Consider the following 25,443-nt stretch of genomic DNA (forward strand, 5'->3'; position numbering starts at 1 on the left):
GCTACATCTCTAGCCCAAGTACAAAGAAAAGGAGACACCCCTCTGGAAAAGCGGTGACCAGAGAGATGCCCTTTCAACAGTCTAAAAGCATTAAGGTTAAAAGCAGGCAAAGCGAATTGAAAGGTTTGAAATAAAAGAACAAGGAAAAATAAAGATGGGAAACAGTACCACTTCAATGGCGACAGAAGCAATGCACCAAGAAGATGAAGATAAGGAATCATGTTGGACCATCTGATTGTCTGATTCAGCATCTGTCGTACATGTCACCTCAAAATATGAAATGAGAATACATGGTATTATCCATCTTGTTGAGCATGTCTTCAGTTTACAAGCTTAAAAAAAATTTTATTTTATTTTTTTTTCTAGAGTGAAGCGAGTAAAGTGTAGCGTAATAATGAGTAAAGCGAGCGGAGAAAAGAAGAAAAAGCTACTCCTCAAAAGCCATACTTATTTTGTTTGGTTTGCATGATTAATTGGCCAAGGTTGCAGGGGCAGAGCATCTACGTATTAGACTAACTTAATTATTGTAGGACATCAGTTTAAGTCCAACTTACCTTGCTCTATGATGTATATCTCTTGTAATCCTAAAGGTAGATAACAATTGAGTTTTGTAGAGATAAAATATGTATTAGAGTATAGGGTTTGTGAGAAATCTTGATATATCTAATTTTCTATAGTGAAATCTTTACATTGTCTCTTCCTATGGATGCACATCAACAAATCGAACCATATAAAGTATACAAATATCTTGTGCTAATCCTCGTTTCTTTTTTCTTTCTTATTTTGTTAGCTATCGAGACACATCTCCACAGAGACGAGCATTAATCTAGAATTTTTTTCAGCAAATACCATGACTTACAAAACAAACTACAAAGAGAAGCATTAATCCAGAATTTTTTTCAGTCAACACCATGACTAAGAAAACAAAACAAACGACAATGGAAATGAGAACGAATAGTTGAAGGGAAGGACTCTCTCTTTGCTCGGAAGTTATATTTCCAGTTACAAAATATTAGGCTATATCCAGTTCTCGAAAAAAATATTAGGGTATCAGATTCAGCTGTCCTTCAACTTGTATCATTCCATGGAAATTTGTGGTCACCGGTTAACAACATTAAATGTGCCGTACTTTAGACAGCCAATGCTGATAACATCAGTTAGGTTGAGATGGTGAGATCTAAAGCAACCCAATAATCCGAAGCCAAATCACTGCAGGATAAATTTCCTTGTGGCTCAATTACAGCACAAGCATCAGAAGCCTAGAAATCTATTGGATTTACGCACCATACTTACATGAATCAGGTATAAATAATATTCGGCTCCGGCAACAATAGTCCGCTACTTGTAGAGCTATACGGAAGTTGGGGCCATACAGCCTAACACTGTAGGTCCCAAGGCTTCCTATCATCGTAACATGCCGTGGTTTCTACATCTTAATATTTTGTGGGACTTGAAATAATGGTTTCCCATGTAACCATCAATCTCACCTAAAATTTTTATTAAAATTTTATTGAGGGAAAATTTTATATTGCAAGTTTTGTTGATCTTTCTGGTATTGGTGCTGTGCAGATCTGGCATCCTCAAACCAAATCAAACAATACATGTAATCACCTCTCACCAGATCTGCATGCATTAAATCAGTAGTTAAAATCTTTTTCTTTTTTTAATCTCCTAGTGTTATTTGAGGCATCCAACATTGAATCTCAATTAATCATTCCAGTCTCCTATATGTCTGTTAACAACGAAAAATTAAACCAGACATACACAATATGGTAAACCACATATATGACAAAGAATTTCTAAATATCTTGTTCATCTTGATGTAGTGAAGGTAAGGTAACTTTCTCTTATTGGAGGGCATATAACCTTAAATGAAAAGTACTAGATTAGCCATTAGAGAAAATTACACAGTTAATTTTAGGTTTCACATCTAGCAAAATTGTATTGGGATACTAGCACCCTGTGCAACTTCATTTTAGGCAGCTAATATTCAGAAACTTGCTTTACACCTATAGTATATAACGACATAAATTTCCAATAGTCAAAAACAAAATCATCTTTAGCACAAAATTGGAAAAAATCCTTGGACATAGCCAATTAGGGACAAAATTTTCATGCATAAGATGAAATGTTTAATGAAGTATTTGGAGAGGGTGCCGAACAGTTAGTGATGTTGGGGGGTTGTGACTAATGATCTGGCTTAGAGTGTTGGAAAAACAAGATAGATATTTTGAAGCATTGCTTGTTTGTCCATTTATTTGGCGCAGTGCAAGAATGGCATTGAGGATGCTTAGAAGAAAAAGATTAGAGTGCTGTGCAAGATACGATCCGATGGTTGACATTGCGAAAAAAAAAAAAAAATCATGCTTCCGTGCGGAAGATACAATCCAAACTCTAGAAAAATCATACAAATCTCTCCTCTTGCCATGCCAAATTGATGATTGAGGGGGTAAAATAGCTGCACTTGGTAGAATTACTTCCAATGACAAGCCAAAGAAATTATCAAGGAGAGACAAGGAGAGATGTGTTCAAGTCTCATGGCACTTTGTGCCTGGCTGCATCCATGTATATTTTTCAAAATAAAGTTTTTGTCCTCTAACTCTAGTCATCGCATCTGGCTTTTTCCAGGTGGTAAGTGGAGTAACTTCCGGGCTTTTAGGGCCGGTGCACAGTGTAGTTTGTAACTTTGGCCTTGTGATCTAACCCCGGACAACTCACCAAAAGAATAAGAAGAGATGGTGCCACCACTTGGAAAGGAATATGGGCACAGGCACAAAAAGACAAGAGGGAGGGATGCCTCTCCGAGGATGGAGTTAAGAAGAAAAGAGTATAAAAAGGAAAAGGAGGTTCTCAGAAAGGACACGGCGCCTCAGACAAAGATTTTAAGCAGGGTACGGACCCGGAGACGCACCAAATTTCACCATACTTTAACTCCCCGAAACCCGCCCCGGCTCGCCGTTTTCGGCCTACCAATGGAGGGTTTTGTTTGTGCACCCAAGGCAAGGTGGGGAGGCAAAAACAATTGGAGAGAATGAGATCTACTTTTGTGTGTTTTTTTAATGCAATGTGGGCTCCTCATTGTTGGAAAGGCACAGGAATAGCAACTTCTGTTAAACATTCCTCCTAATAACCTATCACTAAGAAATAACAGGTCTATAACCTAGGTCTTGGCTGCTCATGGAGCATATGGTTAGGGGACAAATGCAAGGCTCATCTTGAAAGCTTTGGGTGGTAGGGTGGTGAGGCTGCTATAACAAATGTGTAAAATTTGATTGGTCACACAGCTAGCATGGTGCTTATAATAATTCAAGTTTTACATTACATGACAACGAGTAGATACAAATTCAACACCAGACAAGTATTAACATGTGAAGATTACCAATGTAGTTATGTCCTATATATAGTTCCTCCCAAAATTATTTATTCTCATGAAACTAATGATAGAGGCATCATTGTTCTGAGTAGGCACCATTTTTTGCTAGAATTGCTTTATATTATTAATGTTTACGAGTTGCTTATTGCCTATATTATAAACTAAATAATTTTCCAAAGTATTCCCCCCCACCCCCCGGGTGAAAGTGCATTGATGAGGTCTATTAAATTTTGGGTAACCTTGATTGGGCTCGGACTAGTTCTATGTCTAGTATTTATTCGAAACTGATATATTCAATGGAGGGGCATTAATAGACTAGATTATATGAATTATGTCTAATATATTGGACTCCAATCTTTAAGATTAATTTCTGTCAGGTCAAGGTAGGTCAAGCTGCGCATGATTTAACATATCAATGTTTACCAATGCGAACCTCACCTGCTCGACCTCTAAGTACGGCCTCTAGGTTTTAGATGCATGCACGTTAAATCTGGATCCACCAAACCTACACACAATTAGATTGCCATTTAGATAGGTTGTGTCCAAGGCTAATCAATCAAGGTTTTCTTTTTTCACTATAAGATTGGGTTTTGTTCAGATTTGGTCAATCTTTCATGGTCCCAATAGGACCACACATATTAGGCTCTAATCCAAATTTGGGAATGTTAAGCCAGTTTAACCTGATAATGGTCTTCATCAAACATGATGCAGATCAAACCTCTTTGCAACCATGCTCCTATATAATTCCTCCTAACAAGTAAAAGAAGCACTAGTGCATAGGTTTTATAACTATTGATCATGACACATGATCTTAGTGATAATGTTAGATTAGTATTTTCCCCATAAGTGTTGCCTTATGAAGTACCACGTATTTGTTGATTTACTATTTTGAGTTTGAAACTAGCTATTAGATACAATTACCAATCTGATAATACCAAGCAAGAACTAATTATGTTTAACTCCTTTTTTTTTTTTTTTTTGCATAGATGCTATGTTTTGGCATTTGCAGTTGTACTTGCCAACATGGACCTAAAGTTTCAAATAGGGTTTCCTAACATCATATATGTATTTTTTCAAAAAGAGGATTATGTTTTAGTCCGCTTCTTTTATTGGTGGCTAAATGCAATTCATGGTAGGTGAGTAGTAGACTGGCAGTGATTTTCATTTCTATTAGTCAGAGCATAATGGAGGTGAAACGAAAGAGACTAAAATTCAGTCCTATGTAGCAATTCATTATATTGCGACATGTTACTGTAGGTGAAAGTTGCTTTGGCCCTTCCCCTTTTGAAATCATCTTACTACATACAGCACGGGAGAAGCCATGATTTGCCAAATAGTCAGTGATTCTAATGTTAAAATGGTGGTTATCATAGTTTAAATCACCTCTGCTACGTTGTGAAGGTACATTTCCAACAGATAATAAGCACAATATCATCATGGATGCGAGAGCTTGTATGGGTGTGTTTTTAGTTTTATATTGGTTGTTCATCGAAGAGATATTGGGTGCTTATATAAGACTAAAAATGCAAATAAAATTTGCTGGTTAATCTTTTTAGATGAGATCTTAGATTATTATAAATGATATTAAAAAAAATTTGATCAATAATCTATGTGAACTAAAGAATACGGTAATATGGGATCTTTTGGGACTGATCATGGATTGAACATGATATTTATGTTTAGTTTTGATTGAATTTGGACCATAAGAAATTAAACGAGATTGAGTATGTAAGAGTCCATATAGGTGTATATTTAGTTCTACATCAGTTAGATATTGGAGAGATTTGAGAAACGGCCTCATGCGATCGTGTCAGGTGAGCAATATCTGCTTCATCATAATACTGATTATATAAAGATAAGAAACCAAAATAATAATTTTTTGGCTAGTCTTTTTGCTTGCTACAGTAAATAAATATAATGTTATATTTGATATTTATATTCTCGGATATCTCTAGTGTACTAATAAATAGGTATGAAATTATACTTGTATGCATGGAATATTTGAGGCCATTATACCGTGGCACTAAAATGTGTTTAATTTTCTTAAAACAAATTATTTTGATGGGCCAAATTTTTTCAATCCCCGATGCTCCATAACTTTTACGGTGTTACTAATTGGTGGTATTGCCACGTTGGTTGGTCCCCCTTCTCTTACCTATCAAACATTATTGCACCTTTTTTTTTTCTGGTTCTTGCTGTGGACGGCTCCTTCCTCATCATATCTCAATCCCATTTACTGGTGGAGTAATAAAAGAGAAAAATGCCACCTATAACCCTAACCCTAACCCTGACCTTCCTTCAACTCAAATTAAGAAATTAGTCCCTTCTTAAACAATTCCTTTTGGTCTGAATACACTGCCACCACCTTTTGTGCCCCACTTTATGATAAAGCAAAAGGAGGAAAAAAAGCAAGGGAAAAAAAATGAAGTGAGGAAAAAGAAAATAAAGGAGGAGAGGAAAGAAGGAACACATAACAAAAGACTCCCAACCCATGTAATTAACCAGATTCCTCTTAGCACGGCCTGTGCTTTCTTCTCCCAAGCCTCATCCAAAGAAGGAAAAGAAGCAAAGCTTCCAAAGATTGACTACTTGAAGGTGGCTGGAAAGGGTGAGAGAACAAGAAGAAGGGTTGAGAGATCAAGAGAGGCCAAAGGGTTGAGGAATGAATAGAGGGGTGTTTCAGAGCTCTCTGGTGCAGCAGATGATGGGGGGAAGCCCTAGCTGGAGGGGCATGAATAATATGAGGCCACCCCCGGATCAGACTTCTCCTCTCCTACCTTCTGCTTCCTCATCCTCTTCTTCTTCAGTCTTCCCCCAGTACCACCAGCCTTCAAATTTCCTTCCCATGCCCTCCTGGCATGACAACCAAGAACTGCCAGAGTCATGGAGCCAACTGTTACTGTAACGATCCTCTCTCCCTCCCTCCCTCCCTAGCTATCTATGTGCATGGCGTCTGTTGTTGTATCTCTTCCCTTAATTTCCAATGGTTTTCATGTTCATGTTTAAAGATGAACCTGTACATGGATGCGTCACTCTTACCCAAGTCTTTCGAATTCTTTTCTTCTATGTGGAAGGTGGAAGAAAAATTAAAAAGAAATAATAATTTATTCTCTCAGTTTCTTTTTGATAAATGTTTCTGAAGCATATAATGAGTGGCTTGTGTATGTTTACTTATCTCATATCTTATCCTCTTTAGATATTCCTCTTTCTCTGCTTTTCCTTATCTCTGATCAATTGTTGCGAAATTTGGGCCATATTCCTCACGCTGTCTACTGATATACGAATAATTTTTGCTTTGGATTTTATTTTTTCTTTTTTTGGTGGGTTTGATTCCAGGGGAGGACTGGTCGGGGAAGAGGAGAGATGTAGCTTCACTACTTTCCAACCTAAAAAGACAGAGAATTGGGATGATCAGATGGTATACCCATCAGCAAGTGCATACATGATTGATGTAAAGCAGGAGAGTTCTGAAGGTGGATATGCCTATGGCCATGGAAATGGAGACATCCATGCTTCTAAGTCTCTTCTAGTACCAGTTTCCTCCCCTATATCTTGTGTTACAACTAGTTTCAGCAGCAACATGTTGGACTTCTCGAACAGCAAGGGAGAGAGAAGGCATCACCAATCAGATCAGTCATCTGAGGTTGGATAAATATAGCTGCTATTTTTATTTGTTATAAAATAAGAACATTTCTTGTTAGTGAGAGTTCTATTAGGGAATAGAACTACCGAAGGTTGGCTTCATAATTGTAACGTGTTTCTTATATTGGTAAATTTTGCACGATCTCTCTCTCTCTCTCGATCTCAAAAAAAAAAAAAAAAGTTATCTTTGGTTGGAATCTTTTTTTTTTTTTTTCAAAAGGTTTCGAAACTTTTAATTGAAATTGTTGACAATATATGTTCTCTTGCTAAGTGTGTAGTGCAATCATTTACTGTCATGGTTTCTTAAGTTTGTTTTCAGCGAGACCTAGATATGGGCCCTTACTGGTTTCTCTTTTTTTGCTTACTCAAGTGCAACAGCACAGCAACTGGTGCAGCTTTCAAGAAGGCTAGGGTTCAAGGTCCCTCCTCAGCACAATCTACTTTCAAGGTTTATATCCTCCTTTTCATATTAAATTTAGTGGATCCAAGTATGCATCTCTCTCTCTCTCTCTCCCCCCCTCCTTCAATGTGAGTTGCGGCTCACGTTTTGTTTTTTGAATAACATGCAAACATGCTTATATATGGCATGGAAAGCACGTTTTTTATATCAGAAGTTTTACCATCAGAATAAAGATCAAAAGTTTGGCAATTCAACTGATAACAGTTTAGAAATATTGTCTTCTCTTGCTTACTTTCAGGTGAGGAAGGAGAAGCTAGGGGATAGAATAACAGCCCTTCACCAGCTTGTTTCCCCATTTGGAAAGGTATTACCACCACCAATATTGCAGCCTTTTTCAGATTTATATATAGATCAAGGTAGACACCAGTTCAGCAGTATTTTCTACAGTCCCAATCCCTTTTACTGATAAAAGCTCTTCCAGTTCTTTTGATATACTAAAACTATAAGTCTATATTTTTCTCCATCTCTTTTGCTTTGGTATTCAAATAAAGGAGATCTGACATGGGGCTCCTTTTGCAGACTGACACTGCGTCTGTACTGCTAGAAGCTATTGGCTACATCAGATTCCTCCAGAGTCAAATCGAGGTCTAACCCCCCACCCTCTCCTCTCTCTCTGGTGCAGATCAACAGTGTTGTTTTATGTAGTATCTTTTAGTTATTGGTGTCTAGTATTGTCATGTGTTTAGGAGATTATACTGTCTCACAGACCTCATCCATTCCTTTCTTTCATGTAGGCTCTGAGCTCCCCGTACTTGGGCGGTGGATCAGGAAACGTGAGGCAGCCTGTAAGTAACTAAAACATCACCATTCCCCTTCCCACGTCCCAAGGCTGCTAGTACTATAACACCTCCCTTCCTCCCTCACCCTCTCTCTCTCTCTCTCTCTCTCACACACACACACACCCACACCCGCACACCCAGTCACACGTGCGTTGGTACACAAGGTGCACCAGTGTGTCGAACTTTTTTTGCGTATGAATGTTCTCTTAAGGTCCCACATATTAGCGACAGGTGGAAGTGAAAAATTTTAACATTTTGATTCGATTTATGATTTAAAGAAACTTCACTGCTAGCTACTTAAAATCCTCAATTTATTTGCATTGCTAAGAAATGAAATGCTGTTTTTACTTCGATAAGTAAGAAAACTAGAACCTTTTCTTTTTAGAAACATATGGTCAGCATAATTCATTTAGAAATCTTGGTAAATATTCATCGATTACTGTTAGCTCGTATATGTATAGCTTTCAACATTGTTGGATCTTTGGTACTGAGCATTTCCGTAAACACATTGCATATTCCACCATGAGATCATTGAGTATAAAGTCACAATAGTATATCACAAGAAATGGGTATTATGAGATATTTTCTTCATTTATTGATATGTGCTAGTTTGTGCTAATAGTTTTAGCAGATGATCTTTTCTTTTCCACATTAACTACTTGGTAAATATAAAATTATTTTTGCTGAGTGCAAGAGAACTTAAATTATTTTTGCTTGAGGAAACAATCTTTGGGTTGGGGAACAAGAGCAAACTATCACGTAATTTCCGACGTAGGAAAATGCTCAACTTAAAATTGCAGTTTTCCACTTGAAATCACCTGGTCACAAGGTAATGAGAATATATTCTTTATAACAACTTACAATAGCTTTATTTTAGCTTCCATTGGTAAGCTTTAGTACACCATTGCAATAAATCTGCTCATATATATATAAATCTGCAATTAAAATATGCAGAAAAGCTATATCATTCTCTAAATACCTAGTTGTATCACTGAACCTGGACTGCCACATAGGGTGCAATATTACCATGCTCACGTTTAAATCACCATTAACATTTTTTTAGTTATCTACGTAAAGCACCATTTTTTGCAAGGTCTATCTCTCAGTTTGATGTATGTGTACATTGTTATTTTTTAGGCACAAGGAGAAAGGAGTTGCATATTTCCAGAAGACCCAGGTCAGGTATACCTCATTGGATCCATGCCCTCCTCAAAAAAGCCAGCTGAGCCTTGCAATTAAAAAGAAGCGCATTAGTTCACTCTCTCTTTACATCAAAAAGGCATCCACGAACAAAGTTTTCAACTTTACAGCTTTCAGGCTCACTTAAATATTTGACATTACTAATATCTTATATTTGTGATTCCTGGACAGTTGTTAAATGACAATTGCACCAAGAAAAGAGGACCACCTGAGCAGGTACTTTGCGTAACTTTAAAGCAGCTAACCCATTCGATTCAGTCATAATTAGATCTGAATCCTATGTGGTGTAGGGTGTTTTGAATCGATTCACTTCAAAAGAGTAATTACTTCCCTTGCATTGTTCGTGATGCTAGGATGCCAATGATGAGCCAAAGAAGGATTTGAGGAGTAGAGGTCTTTGCCTCGTTCCAGTGTCCTGCACCTTGCATGTTGGGAGTGACAACGGAGCTGATTACTGGGCTCCATCTCTTGGTGGGGGCTTTCGATAGGTACAACCAGATCTTGGCACGCTTGAGGCTTTCCAGATGGACATAACATCATGAGCAGTCACTCTGCTAAAACTGAAGGCTGATTGCTCATGATGCTATGCACTATATATATATATATATATATATATATATAGATTCCAGGAGAGCAAGTGTGCTAAGAAATCAGGATGGTGAGGACTATACCTCATGATTTAAAGAGACATGCTTCTTTAGAACTCTACCTTGAACAATATATATATATATATATATATATATATATATATATATATGATGTATATTCAATTCCAGTATTGTTACTACTTCTCTTAAATGCTATCGACAATTAGGACATAGAATTAATTTGCCTTTCTCTTTATTAGTCAAGCAAGGAGTTGAAGTTATCCTACTTTTTTGATTGGTACTGCTCATGTCTCTAGGAGGCAGTAGCTGGGTTTGCTCAATCAGAAGCGATGGCAATGGTAGTAAATTGTAGTATTGTTTAGATTAATCAGGAAGCACGATTTTACTTAGGATCACTGGACTATACATCATTTTTGAAATTATATTTCATGAATGGTTATGATCATGGAGTGTACGTACCCGCAATAAAGATTTTACACTAGTAACAAAAATGAAAACATTTTCTAGCGGGACATGCATGCCTTTGTTAGATGTTTGGAGCTAAAATGACCTTAATTTTTGGTGTAGCATACCTGCACTAGAGTATTTACGCTAGTAAAAAATATGAAAATAATTTGCAAAGGGACCGTACCTCGTTGGATGTTTTGAGCTATCATGGTCTCGGTTTTGTTCATGCACGAGAGAGAGAGAGAACTGCGTACAAGCGATCTTTCCATTGGGTTCTGAAGTTATGTACATCAAAACCAAAAACATGAAGTGAAATATGGCATGCAAATTCATACTACTTAAAAAAGAGGAGAGAGGACATACGATATCATACCAGCTTCAATTTCTTGTGTACGGAAGAATTTGCTAACAGGCAAAAGGCTACAGGCTAAGTGACTCAATGCTAAGCTTGGGGTCCTGCATTCTTCTGCAAGTTGTTTCAGATGCCACTTAAACGTACAATGGGCCCTCTAACAATTAAACATCATGGTGGAAAAAATAATTAATGCAGATCATACGTTATATAACTGATTCAAAGTAACAAGTTAGCACTGATTTCTCAGTTTCTTTTTTGGCATTAGAGACACATAACGGTTGAAATGCAATTAGACTTCCAAATAAAATATAAAATCATCAATCACCAAATGAATTCTTCAACAAAGAATCATAAAAAAATATTTTTTGAGCCAAAATCACATACCATATATATGTGCTGTCAAATTTCTGCTCCAGTTGGAACATCTTTTATCTCTCTTTTTTTTTTTTGCTTTTTCTGGAAAAATCAATAACCTCAGGTAGTACTTGGCTTATTTTCATTTCTAGCTAGGGATAGAGTCATTGGGTTCATGTCAGATCGGGTCGAGCCGAGGTTATATATCAAGGCTCATAGGGTTTGATCTAAACTTGACTCGGTTATTAGTATAAGTCAGAAATGTCTGACCTGAACGCGACCTATCGTCAACCCCTCGACTCCTTTAATTGGCCCTATCTAACTAAAATCAATAGTAGGGATGGTGCAAAAATGGGTTTTATTTTATGAGACAGAATCATGAGATTTTTAGAAAGAAAAGGATTCGCTTTATTATGTTGAGAGCCTGGAATTTAATCTCCATGTCTGCAAGATTTTGGATCATACTCATCTGAAAACCCTCAAATTGTTCCATAGAAAATTATGGTGAAATTGTACCTTTTTTGCTTGCTATAAAGTAAATGAAAACGAACAGGGAACTGGAGAACTTAAAGAGGAGATAGACCTGTTCGGGATATTCTGAAAACTCTATAACAATCTAGATTAATTTGGTTTTCTCATCAATCTATTATTGTCTTCCTCCATACCTCCTCTTCATTCATCGATTGAGGTGGTGCAATATCTACGTGCTTTTGAGTCAGGGGCTAATGCTCACCTTCCCCTCCACTCTTGCTCTCGACCGACCGGCTATCGCCTAATTGCACCACCATTGTCTCCATATTCAGCACCAGTCTACCGACCACGAGCTTGGCACCACCATGTAGATTTCAATCTCAATCAACATCTACGAATCCATATGATTGGGTTCAGTCGGTGAACTGAGGCGAAAAGTAGGTAGTGACGCATGGTGGTTCCATGGGGAGCGTAGAGTTGAGAGGGTGAAGAGATGCGGAGAAGAGAGTGGAAGAGGTGACTATGGTTCACCAATCCTCCCATCTTCCTTATTAACCTGGTTAGACTTTGAGCTATTGGTTCATTGATCCAATGACTCAAATTCATCCTATGAGTCTATATATATATACAAACATGAATCAAAAATAATATTATTATATACATTTCTTTAGTCGGCGTGTTGAAAGCGTCATGACTCAAACCTGTTTCGACCCACTAGCAGCCAATTTTGGTTTAACCTGTACCCGGCCTGTGCACCTAATAGATTGGATTAAAGTGGTGAGGTCCACGTTTGATGAGTGGGTCGGATCAAACAAAAATGCCATCCCTATTCACTTTGTACCGCAGGAGAAAAAGCTACAGTCAGGCAACGTACCGCGTGCACGACCTGTTTACATCCTTCGAATTCAAGATTCCAACCCCAGATAATGCTGGGCATCTACAACCGTGGCATGATGCAGCTAGGACATGCCTACTATTCAAATCAGAACTGGCTTAGCTCTGGCTTCTATCTGGACACGCATAAGAAATGGAACGGGTCCCGTTCATCAGGGACCATTGAATCTGATTTACATCCCTTATCCCATGGTCAATATTCATCATTTGAGACAACCGTTGAACGCTAAACCTTAACCCTGCTATTATTGTGCTATATCTTAGATGAAGCGGCTGAGATCTAGCATCCAGAGGGCACACAAATCTGAAAGCCAATAGGGCAGTTGCATGTTCAGTAAAATTTTAAATTTTTTAAACTAAAATTATCTTAATTTTTTCATGAAATTGGATATGACTGCTCCGTCCTGTTCCGATATTTGTTATTCTAGGTTAAGAAGGATATACAAATCTAAAAGTCAGTCGGTGCAATTGCATGATAAAAAATATTTAAATTATGAAATTAGATTGTTTCGATTTTTTTTATAAAATAGGATGCATTGCGGTTTCATTCTATCCTGATATTTGGAAAAAGCGATGTTCTAAGGCATTCGGATCGAAATGTTAAGATATTAGTAGGACGGTCACGTTCCAATATGTAAGATGGTATTCCATTCCAATATCCAACGGGATAATCTGTTGGGAACTGACAAGAATGCCTCCAGGACATGGTTCCGGACGGCGTTGTATTTTTCATCCGACGCACCTCCGTTGCACGCATCCGCCACTGGATCGTGATGGTCACTTTGATATGTGTGCAGCGGATAGCTGATAGATTTCAGAGTGCATTGAGAGCTGCGCTAGGCGCCATCCAACAGTCGCCGTCGCTTAAGTCGTAGTTTGCCAACAAAGCGAAACAAAAGCAAAGGTTGCCCGCCCGGCCGGCCCGCATTTTTCCAACCTCGGCCACTCGCCCGTTGCGCGTCTCCAGCGTCAAACCCACCGCTTCTCCACTCTCCCACGAGGTATTCGTTTCCTTCCCTGAAAAAGCCCTCCGAGCCCCCCTCGTTTTTTCCCCTTTTTTCTTATCGATCCTTTCTCCGTTTCAGATGCCAAGAACCCGAGAAGTCTTCCAACATGGACGCCACCTCCGTTCTCCTCCGCCGGAGCCCGGTCCCCGCCGCGCCTTGCTCTCTCCGGCGGTCCTTGTCCAAAGCGGTACAGGGGCTTCGGCCAAGATCTCGAGCTGTAGCGGCGGTCGCGGTGTACTTGCCCACTCCTGCGGATGGAGAGTCTCGGATTGCTCACAGTGGATAGTTTTTTTCTTTCTTTTTGCCCTTTCTGAATGCTTTCTATCTACGTCGGTGCAGATGAATTAGGGAATCTTTTTTGCCTGCTCTTCACATGTCACATCGGATTGATCTTTATTCACAGATTTTCTTGAAATATTAGTGCGTGCGTGTGTGTATAATGTTGCTTTCGTATGTGGCAGACTGGTCTTCTGCCAAGAACACCTCTGTTTCTTGACGTTCCTCCCCCATTAGAAGGTATTGATCTTTATTGATGGATTTTCTTGAAATCTTTGTGTTTATAGCTTCCAGATACCAATGCTGTTTTCCTGTATTTCTCTCTGATCTTCAGCGAAGAATTGCTCTGTTTCTTGAATTTCCTCCCCTTTTACAAGGGATGGATCTTTGTTCACAAATTTTCTTGAACTCTGGATGGTAGTAGCTTCCAATCTCCATTTATGCTTTCTTACATGGCTGCCATTCTGGTCTTTAGCCAAGAACTGGTCTTTGTGTAATGCCATGTGGTTTGGTTTCGAAGTGTTATGATTGCTTTTTTCCTCCAGATTTTTTCTTTGCATCACATTTCAAATCAACGCAAATTTTTTTTCTAATCTCATTTACGGAAACACTATGTGAGTTATTTTATGTCATCTGATGCAGATGCTACGTGATTATGCTCTTTTGGTCAAAAATGAAAGATTTAATTAAGATTCATGCAATTTGATGTTAGATTAGTAGGGCATCATGCTTGTCGAGTAGTCTTCTAGTTAGCTGACTATGGGTGAAATAATATGCTTATTTGTTTCCAACATATACCACTTTGACAGGACTGCTTGGGCTTTTTTTTTTTTTTGAAGAAAATGCTGGACGAGGCATTGCACAGACCTTGGTTTACTAGGTTTGGAGCTTGGTGTGGATGATAATATATATGCCGATTCACAAAGGAATCCAAAAACTTTTTTTGGAAGTAAGTATTTTCTTGCTTTATCCAATGCTTTTTTCCTAATATATTATTCATATATGATTTATGGATAGGGCAAGCCCTGGCCTCAAATTAAAGCTAAATTTTATATGTTGTGCCAGCTTTTAGTTGTTGTGCTCATAATCTTTAAGTATCCATTTTGATCATGCATAGCACCTATGTAATTTACAGGTAAATAAATATATCGTTCATGTAGTCTTAGAGTATCCCGATAGCGATATGCAAATATATAAGCTTTGAGAAGGTTCTTCATTTATAGGAATAAACGTTTTGGGACTTAAGAAATATAATAGAGAAATTTGTCCACATGGAAGCACCCCAAGTTAGCAGAAGCTGAGGGCAGAGTTAGGTGGGGGGAACAATCCAAATGTGCATTCTAATTTTTGTTAATGTCAGGACATTTTTAGATGGATCTAATAAAGTACTTTTTACTAAAGATTATTTTTTATATGATAACAATTGATCCTTCATGCTTTGCTGCTTCTTCATACCCCTCTTACATTACAAGTTCACCTACACATGTTGTCAATTACCTACAGATTTAAAAATTTCTTGGATGAGCAGGGAAGAAAAGGTTGTCAACTGGTTCCAGATGTAAGTCAAACTCACATTGCTTATATATAAGAGAGAAAATTTTCCACTTTTGCTTATCCTTCAATTTTTGAATTATTGGATGAATAGAAATTAACAAATTAAGTTTGGTTTGTTGGTGTCTGATATCATGTTACCATGATGTTGGAGACCCAAAATATGATCTCTTCATAATTCTATTTTTATCTTAAAATAATGCTAATTATTCTTATAATTGACATTATACTTTTCAGTTGAAGTTGAAATTCATAAATTTATGTTCAACATATTTATATTGATTTCTCATGGATATAAATTTTATATATATTATAGTTCTATAATGAATTATCTGGCACTTCATGGGTGGGCATGAGCTAATATTGGGGAACACCTTCATAGCTGGAAAAAATCCAGCTCCTTCAGATACCGAGGTTCCTCCTCAGGTTATGCCCCTTTTGCTTTCTTCCTCAATGCATATGCTTTTTATGATTTAACTAATGTATACAGACGTTCATTGTCCTAACTGGATCTGGTGATAATCAGTACAGTTAGCTCGTGATGCTTACATATTAAGATAAATATGCTGCTCTATGAGCTGGATTCAAGCATTTTAATTGGGTATGTTCTTGTAATGTTGTCAATGCAATTAGCACTCCTAAAAAGTGTGCAATTATGAACACAAGAAGATTAAAAACTATTAGTTAATACATTCTTGAAAAGCTAAAGCTGTTTCTTGATGAGTTTCTGTTGCAGGGGAGGGATTTACTGTGCTGAATTGCTTAAAATGCTAAAGCTCTAATCAATATCTGTACTAAGGGTTACTTGACGATGTTTGATGCAGTAAGTTTTCCCATTTAGCTGTATCAACCTGTTCACTTGCACTATCTTAATTATCAAGTTAACCATTTGATCTAGATCCATAGTTGAATGTGTTGCTTATTGTGTTACTATTGATTGATTCAGAGCCAGAGTACTGTACTGTACCTTACTGTGGAAAAAATACTCAAACCTGCTACAGAAGACATTAAAACATTTGCAATTGGGTGGCCTATCAATCTCCAAATGAGACAGCTCTTGATGGCTTCAAAATATGAAATTGACATGATGTGAGATTATGTTAGACCATATTCTAAACAATCTCAGCAAATCTTACATACCTATATCATCTAGGACACTTGTGCTGGTTTTGATGACCAAACTTAGAACAATCCGGTAAATAATATCAAATTTAGCTCATAATCTAAGACATTAGATGTAAAAAAAATGAAAAAGCATCAAGGATTGAGATACATACTAAAATAAACTTCTTAAATAGTGTCAAGTATGGTGTGCAAAGTGTACCAAACATTTACTAAGATACGTGAGTCATCATTGTAATCTATAGGAATGTAATTGACTATGTACAGATGCACAAAATTAGTACACCCTTGCACAAAATTAGTACACCCTTAACTGAATCAATTTCAAGTACACCTAATTACCACACCTTGTTGGTGAATTAATTTTCTTAGTACTAGGCAATAAGATTAACAAAAGAATTGTTTCCATGGAAGATGTTCATAAAAGGTTCCTCGCATGAATGTGGTTGGTATGCATTTATATAATTGCTGCACCTTTCTTCAACACATCAAGTTGACTGGTTTAATAAATTTTTATAGCAACTTCCTACTAAAAAAACATAGATTAATTGATTAAAAAGATCATCTTAAACAAATCATATATGGAATTTCAAAAATGATTATGGACGAGTTTTGTTTAAGAAGTTCAGAAAAAATATATTCTTGTATATTTAAAGGAATATTATACATCTTGTTTGTTGAACCTGTGGATCGAGATGCAAGTCTTAGATGAAAATAACATTATATATTTAGAAAAATGACCTCACTATGTTTATTGTACTTGAACAATACTTTTGTGGCAGAGCATTAGGTAAATCGCAACAATGCTCATTGATTATAGACAAACAAAAGAATGTTAAGACTCCTCTACTGATGGGTACAAGGCTTGTTCTTTTGTGGCAACTTTTAGAAAACCGTTATTTAGTAGCCTTTTGATGATGTTCGAACATGATGTAAATTAATTTGTATGCCTATATCTCAATGATAGGGACTTGTAATTAAATTAGAATCCAATTCTTCTTTTCAAAGTAGCACCCCCCCCCCTCTTCCCCTCCCTCTCCATATCTAGTCCCAACTCTCCAAAAGGCCAGCTCCTTCAGGGGCAGGCTTGGGTCAGGCTCAGCTAGTGTCTATCATGAGCTTGAGAAGGTGCAGCTTTAGCTTGATTTAAACAATATCAGGCTAGCTGGAGCTTGTCTTAGTTGGCTCGATCAAAGAAAGGAGGCGAAAGAGGAGAAGAAATTGGTGGTGCTAGATTGTCTTAGTTGGACTATCTTAGAGAGAGGTGTCGGGAACTGGGAAGGCAAAGAAACAAAACATGAGAAACTTAGGCCTTTTGTCAGCTCTGAGCCATTAAAGATGAACGGCATAGAAGATGAGCTCCTTCAGGGCTTTCAATATCATGTATGGAGGAGAGAGTTTTGAGGCTCACATGAGGTAGATAATATTCTAAAAAAATTGTCATATAGGGCGCTTAGGTGGGGCTGCCTTGCCATTGCCCAGGTGCTCACACTAATGCTGTGCATCAAGTTTGAGCATGGAGCACTACAGTAAAACAGGCCAGTCCCGACACTTTTTTTAAACGATTGCCGATGCTTGTCAATGTCGAAAATTAGGGGGCTGATGCAACTAAAAGCGTTGAAGAAGCATCAGCTATGCGAAATTTTCTACCTTGTGAGCTGGGTCACAAGTTTAATGAGTGACATTTTAAAGCATTGCGAAATATAAAATGGATGGTGCTTTCGAGCATCCAAAAGCTGGTGAAGACGTCATGACACTTTCTGAAAACATCATTAAGTTGTGCCAACTTCCTGATGCTTATTTGCGTCATGAAGTGATGATGCTTTTTCAAAGCATTGTGGAGTCTCCATGAGCTTCCTGATTAAGAAAAAGCTCATGTAATCACCTCTTCTCTTGTTACAGTTCGAACAGATAGGATGCAGCAAATTAAGAATAATATCGATGTAAGTTCCTTGATTGACCACACACAAAAAAAAAAAAAAAAACTTTTCATTTCATCACAAACAAAACCCTCTATGAAGTGCAGGCAGCCTTGCTAGTCTTCTACTGTTGGCAAAATCAAGATTCACGGCCAGTGTATAAAATGATTTCCCATGGAGAAGCATATAGTGTATAACCTCTTGACCAAAAAAAAGGAAAAAGACTTATATGGATAGCATAGCTTGGATTTTTCCTATCCTTGAAATATGATACAACTAGCAATTAGATCTAAAATAGTGAAAGGGTTATCAAATGCAAGTCGTTATGTAAAATGTCAAAACAAGTTTGAAAATCTCAGTAATTGAACTCATAAATCTCTCAATGCTAGGCTTGTTATCAAAGATCCCTTTTTCATAAACACTAAAATAACTTCGATTGATGTCGGAATCATCACTGGTGATAATGCTTCCAAGGGGATGATATGTTTTTTTTTTCATCTTCCTCCCAGCTAGGGCTTAATTTAAACCCAAATCATTTTTCAAGAAAATTTATGTTAGATGTAGAGCCTAGAGCTTACAATTAGTGTCTAGGTGGTGTCAAAGGCTGCTGGTGAAGGCGAAGATGGGAGGGACAACCAATGGACCCTTTCTTCTTTTTCTTCTTCGATTTGGTTCCATTTATTTTGGTTTAATATTAGCATGAAGGAAATAACAGAAACAAAGTTAAACGCTGGAAAGAGGGGTGTTTTAGGATCTGTGCAAGTGTTCCATGTGTCACTTGTGGACAGCTGCATAGTTGATTCATAATGCTTGGCCATTTAAGCCGCATCCATGGGCAAAAAAATATCAACCCAGTCCTGTGGGCCTGTGTGAAGCTGAGCAGATGGGCGAAAAAATTATCAGTATGATTCTGTGGGGCTTGTGCCAAGTTGTGCCCAGGCGAGAGAAGAAAAATCAGTTTTGGTGGTCATGTGCGTACAAGGTTGTCAAGGCAGTTAGGCAGCCCTTGTCAAGACCCTAATTGCCTAGTCTCCTAGGCCGATTGCCTAATGACTTGGTCTACTGTCTAGAAGGGTCGAAAAATACATAAAAGACCAATAGTAACACAATCAACCTCATTTTTTTTTCAAAACATATATACAAAAATCAAATTCTACATTGTATAATAATAGGAACTAAGATTAGTCAAAATACTAGCATGATTTCGTCATTTGTTAATTAGCCAAGTCAAATATAGGAGCACCATCACATGTAGAATTTAAATCTGAAAAAGCATTGACAAGTCGTTTTGGAAAAATCTAAAACTCTTAGGTCACAATAAAAATGCCATGTTTCTTTTTAAAAAATTGCAACTAGGAGAAAAGAGAAAAATTAGAAAATGGACAAAGATATGAATGAAATGATCTTCCAAATGAGAAGAGAGACATTAAGAGTAACATGAGAAGAGAACAGGAAAAGGAATGGAAAAGAGTAAGTATTTAAAAATTGAATTAGAAAACTTTTAGGGATGTTTGGACTAACAACAATTATCGACTGCTTCTTAGAGGGCTGCTTGGTAAATGCTATCTGCTCTTTCTTTCTTTCCCTTTTCTTTTTTGTGGATAATGATGGTGGGATTGCCATCATCCATGCTTGAACAAAGGAAATTCTTTGCAGGACTTGTGCTGAGAGGTGCCAAATGATGGACCCAAGTCATGTTAGCCTATCAAAAGTTTATTTTCATATTGTTCTTTCAACATATCAATTTTCCATTGCAAAATGATCGAGCGTTCAACATTAGACAAACTCAACTAGGATTAAGTTAGGCTCCATAATGTCAAATTGTACTCTACCCATATATCAATCAGGTTTATTCATGTCAGGCCTCTGCCTAAGCTAGGTGTGATGTCTGAATCACTCGAAAGAGATTATTTTGGAAGGTACTGATATGGTTGTCAGATAGAAATCAGCTCTGACAGATGGTCAAGGGATGTTTATAAACATCCCTAGCTGCATCCAAGTGTTGGTTGTCTTAGGACTTAAACTACTAATTTGCATGCTTAATTAGTGGCAAAAAATTTGAAGTTCACCAATTTTTTCCCCTGCAACTTTCCTTCAGCTTCATAGCATTGATGTTCTCTTTATTTGGTAAGGCATTACAAGTTGGTGCTGGTGTTTCCATCTGTTCGTTGTCTCATTCTGTGTTTCAAATTTAAAGATACTAATTTTTGCGTTAATCTTGTCCTTGATCAGAGATGGAGTTGGGCCAAGTGGTGAGCTATCCTTGGAATCCAATGGCGTTTATACATGCAACACTGGCTATCTGAACTTTTCAGATTTTGATATAAATAAAAAGGATAAAATTTTTGGAAATTCTTTGAACTGTGTTTTGTACCAGCCAGAGGAGGTCTTTCCAGTAAATAGTGGATTCTTGCTGACAATTATTACTTTGCACTCACAAAGAAATAGAGGTGATATTTATGGATCTATGCTGCATTGTCAAAGATTTGACCTTTCAGTCATCTTTTATTCACAAAACTTTTATAAAACAATCACCCCACCTTCTCTGCGTATGAGTTTCATGATTAATTATTATGCAAACAAGTAACATGTTTGGTATTTTAGAAAGAAAAACAAATAGTGAGAGATGTTAATGGAGTACCTATATCTATGAATTGATTAGATTTCCTTTTCATTGTGCTATCTTAAAGTAATATTACATAAACTGAAACACTGTTTTTGTCTGATTTTTAAATGCTGATGCTTTTGGATGCATAAAGAGCACAATGGCACAAAATGAAATTTCAAATTTTTGGAGAAATCTAAGTTTTCTTCCTGGCTAGGAATCTAAGTTTCTCTGCTTAATGCCTAAAGTTTCAAGTTATGCACAGCTTCATGCTAGCTTACCGACAAAACCGCTTCACTGCATATAGCAGAAATGTGTCATGACAAGTCATGCACAGCGTCATGCTAGCTTACTGACAAAACCGCTTCACTCATATGGCAGAAGTGTGTCGTGACACATTTTTTTATATATTGAAATACTGAGATCTAGAAATAGTGCACGCACATAGTTATGTATCCAGAAGAAGTCAGTCTTCATATTAACCATATTAAAAATTTCAATATGCATGGATATGTTAACTTCTATAATGGAAAAAATAGGAAAACCATTTCCAATGAACTCCTGAAATTTTATTTTTGAGTTTGGTACTCATGAAAAAGTTCTAATTTTGGTTTCCTTTTAGATAAACCTATATTAGGGTATGGAGCTAACGAGTTGCAACTCCACAACTCATCTAAAAGTGAGTTGCAATGCTATTAGCTTTATTGATAATGCAGCCTGTAGGCAAGCCAAATATAATGCGACTCCAGTTGACATGGAGAGCACTGCAGTTGCATTCATGTGCCTCCAACAGCAAATTCCTTTTACAGCTGTTAGAATCTCTCCGATTTGGCTGGTGCCGGCTCTTCCGAGTCCAATGAAGCTTCTGTTTTGGTTCCATGGCTGCACAAAATGCTGCTAGTGATTCATATCCTTGTTGACCCAAAATTGTACTTCAAGTGACACTTCAAAGTCCAGAAAATTTTCACGATCTGCTTATAATCTGATGAATGGGTTGCCTCTTTTTTAAATCAGCAGTAGTTAATTTTATTGATAGCTTAGTGCAGCATACATTAAGAAATAAATAAGCTCTTATCCTGTCGTGTAGGTAGAACGTAGAGAAATTACTGCGTTCGTTTCAGTTCCTAGGAACTCGCAAACTATCAAAAATTTTATGGGTGTGGAGATGTGCGCAAAGTCCCTATAAAATATACACGCTCTTAGCTATCAAAAGCCATCTGCTTGGATCCTACTTTTAATAATGTGGTTATGTGAAATGAGACCTTTGAAGTTGAAATTATATAGTCAGACCAATTGTAGTATATATAGATCGGAGTATTAGTGAATTGAAAGAGAAAAAAAAAAAAAAAAAAAAAAAGACAGAACGAATATTTGCTCCAAAATGCACAGAGAATGAATAAAATATATTTTAGGAGGCTTAGATAAGTTTGAAATAATATTTGGAAGAACCAAAGATAAATTATATTTTCAGTTATGTGATGACCAAGGTTTTGAAAGAGGTGAAATGGGGTTAGACTGGGGTGAAAGTAGTATGGATATTATCTATTTAGATCTATTTTCGTATCCAAATCAATCCAAATATGAACAGAAATTTGAAGATTCGATTAATATCCGTATCCATATCGATAAAAAAAAAATAGATATAGATAGGAATAGACAATCGATCTGTATCTGAATATCCGAATTTATATAAAATTTTATATAATAATTATTAAATTTTAAAAAATATATATAATTATATAAATATATTATTAATTTAGTTTATTATTTATTTAATAATATTTTTAATTTTATATTTATAAACTTAAATTATCTAAGTAATATCTGTAATTATATTTATACTTTCAGTATTCGAATTATATATGTATCCGTTTAAAATAAATATAAATATGAATTTTTATATTTAAATAATATCCATATTTATATTTATATTCGTCAGATAAAATAAATATGGATACAGATACGATGATATTTGGTTCATATCTAATTCGGTTTCAGCCTTGGGTCTAACCTAATTTTGGGCATTAGTAAGAACAAAGATATAACTTCAAAACCCAAAGGGGATATTAATTGTGTTCAAGGTGAATAAAATTTTAAATAAAAAAAATGAAATAAATTAGATTAATAGTATCAACTAAATGTCCATGCAGGTTTTTTTTTTTTTTTTTATTTTGATAGTAAGTCTAATTTTTATTCACCAAAAGTAGTATTTATAAGAAACAGGATATAACTGTGAACATTCTACCCTATGATTTAAGTCCTGATGGGACGAAGGTCGTCCGGCTGTTCCATTCCATTCCTTTGAGTTTTCGGTATCAGAGACGGATGCGGGACTCCGAAATGCTTGTCTGGCGTCCATCCCGATCATCCCGATTTCATCCCACTCAGATCAAATACTGCTACGGCCGTCTCGATTGAGCCCTAGTATGGGTTTTTGTTGCCGGATGTCGATAATGAGGGAGAATGGCCTATTCATCGTCGGAAAGGAGAGAAGAATGAAGGAGAAGACCATACTAACTTTGCCGACTTCTCCTTTCTCTGCTGGTGCATCGATGTTGGCGTCGTCATCATCGAATTCACGGGCACATCGGATGGAGGACACCTCATGATGGAGAAGAGAGGAGCGAGAGGAGAGGGGAGGACGTCGATGGCAAGTAAACCAAGATGGAGAGAGGAGTGGAGGAGTCTCAGTCGCTCTACACGGAAGGAAAGGATAATCTCGATTGTTCGGTGTGAAGGGGAAGGAAAGTGGTTTTGAGGACGTTCGATCACGCACCGCAGATAACTTAGGGATATCGTGGCATGTTCAGAGCTGTGGGATGAGATCGGAGAGAAATTATTACATACATCAAGTGAACAGGGCAAATCCCGAAGCATATGCACGATGGATAGTGCGCAATCGGGAATCGATGAAATACAAGAGGTAGCGTGGCATGGCGTGTTATTTACCGTGGGATTTGAGACGGTCCAATTTTATTCAAAATAATATATAAATTAATATATAAATTAAATAACAAACAAAACATTACATGGGATGATGGGGTTGGCGTTGAAAGGGTCGGATCAAATTTATAAAAAAAATAAAAATATGTATCGGAATGTGGGGCAGCCATGGGGATGTGGCGAGATGCAGCTATGGGGATGCAGCTATCCATCCCACGGCATTTTAAGCTTTGATTCTACCTATTGAAAAATAATACCAATCTCTAGGAGATTTGGTTGGATCAAGTTTAGGTACCATTGTCAAACCCTTTTCAACATTTAGGTAGGTTAACTTTACGCTTAATCCATACTTGGCCTAAACTTATTTTAAACAAGCCTAATACTATGGTTTTTCACTTTGATCAAGATTCTTTTTATCTTTCCTTCATCACAATCGACCATTTCTTTTGTTGTTATGGAGTATAACCTAGCCAGTGAATAAAGCTCGTAAGCTACACCATTAAGGATACTGTTGCAATGGACAACCTTTTAAGGTTGACACTGGGATTAATTTCTTTACATACGTTGTATTTGAGCCATATAAAGACATCTTATTCAAATTATTTATTAGAGTATATGAGAATCCAGTCATGAAATCATTTATCAGTGCGACAGGTGACAAGATTCGACGCTTATCAACATTTTTTTTAATGTATTTACATTATGCCTATGAATATCTCTATTTTTGAACTTTTAGTCGTCTATCCTAATCCAAGGAAAGTCAAACTTGAACCTCCTCCTCCTCGTTTTTTTTTTGGGTAAAGAGAACCTTCTTTTTTCAGTGCATGCTTCAAAGAGGGCAGTGCCGGTTGTCAAATTTAAATTCCACCTCTTACCAAAAAAAATAATAAATAAATAAATTCCACCAGCATTGCTGTTGACATTTTTCATGCCATTTTCGCTCAACAGTTCTTGTCTATTTCTCCTATATATTCATTTTCAAATTATTTATTTTAATTCATGAGAATTTGAATCTAGAATCTCTCTGTATAATCGACGTAGCAAAAAAAAGTAGCGCCAACCACCAAATTTAAAATCTCGTTAGCGTGATAGTTAATAACTGTCATGTCGTACATGGTAAACCCTTATCGTAAATTTTTTTTCCATGTATTCGAGACATGTCCATGTATCTTGTTATTCTGAACTTCATACCGCCGAATTCTTTCCAAGATAAGAGGGTCGACAACCATCAATTAGTTTCTTCTACCATCACAATAAAAATTCTGATTTTAATACACATCAAATTTTATGTTCAACAATACATTTTGTTTAAATTTTGGCCAATATTTTGAAATATTAGCTGTTGAATGCAACATGGGTGCATCCGTGGTGCATTTAAATTTCTCAAAGTTTCTTAAAGTTTTTTTTTTTTTTTTTATAAAGAAAAAAAAGTTTCCC

The 25,443-nt window shown here is 36.8% G+C and overlaps 1 protein-coding gene across 5 annotated transcripts; it reads left to right on the forward strand.

Moving 5' to 3' along the window:
• Positions 1-5,769: 5,769 nt before the first annotated feature.
• Positions 5,770-20,924, forward strand: LOC105048313 (transcription factor bHLH68). 5 transcript variants are annotated; one of them, XM_073260303.1, is made up of 16 exons: positions 5,770-6,274; positions 6,710-7,016; positions 7,386-7,463; positions 7,714-7,779; positions 7,995-8,060; positions 8,210-8,260; positions 9,392-9,436; positions 9,626-9,670; positions 9,808-13,584; positions 13,669-14,106; positions 14,676-14,815; positions 15,370-15,424; positions 15,734-15,843; positions 15,949-16,018; positions 16,154-16,240; positions 20,691-20,924. In XM_073260303.1, exons 1-9 carry the CDS (start codon positions 6,036-6,038, stop codon positions 9,940-9,942), a joined length of 1,032 nt encoding a protein of 343 aa, XP_073116404.1. In that variant the 5' UTR covers positions 5,770-6,035; the 3' UTR covers positions 9,943-13,584; positions 13,669-14,106; positions 14,676-14,815; positions 15,370-15,424; positions 15,734-15,843; positions 15,949-16,018; positions 16,154-16,240; positions 20,691-20,924. The 5 variants fall into 5 exon arrangements, with proteins under 5 accessions (XP_073116404.1, XP_073116405.1, XP_073116403.1 ...); XM_073260304.1 differs by having other exon boundaries at positions 14,706-14,815; positions 15,944-16,018; XM_073260302.1 differs by having other exon boundaries at positions 14,706-14,815.
• The last annotated feature ends 4,519 nt before the right edge of the window (positions 20,925-25,443 follow it).

Source organism: Elaeis guineensis, chromosome 7 (genome assembly GCF_000442705.2).
Source record: "Elaeis guineensis isolate ETL-2024a chromosome 7, EG11, whole genome shotgun sequence".
Classification (NCBI taxonomy): Eukaryota; Viridiplantae; Streptophyta; class Magnoliopsida; order Arecales; family Arecaceae; genus Elaeis; species Elaeis guineensis.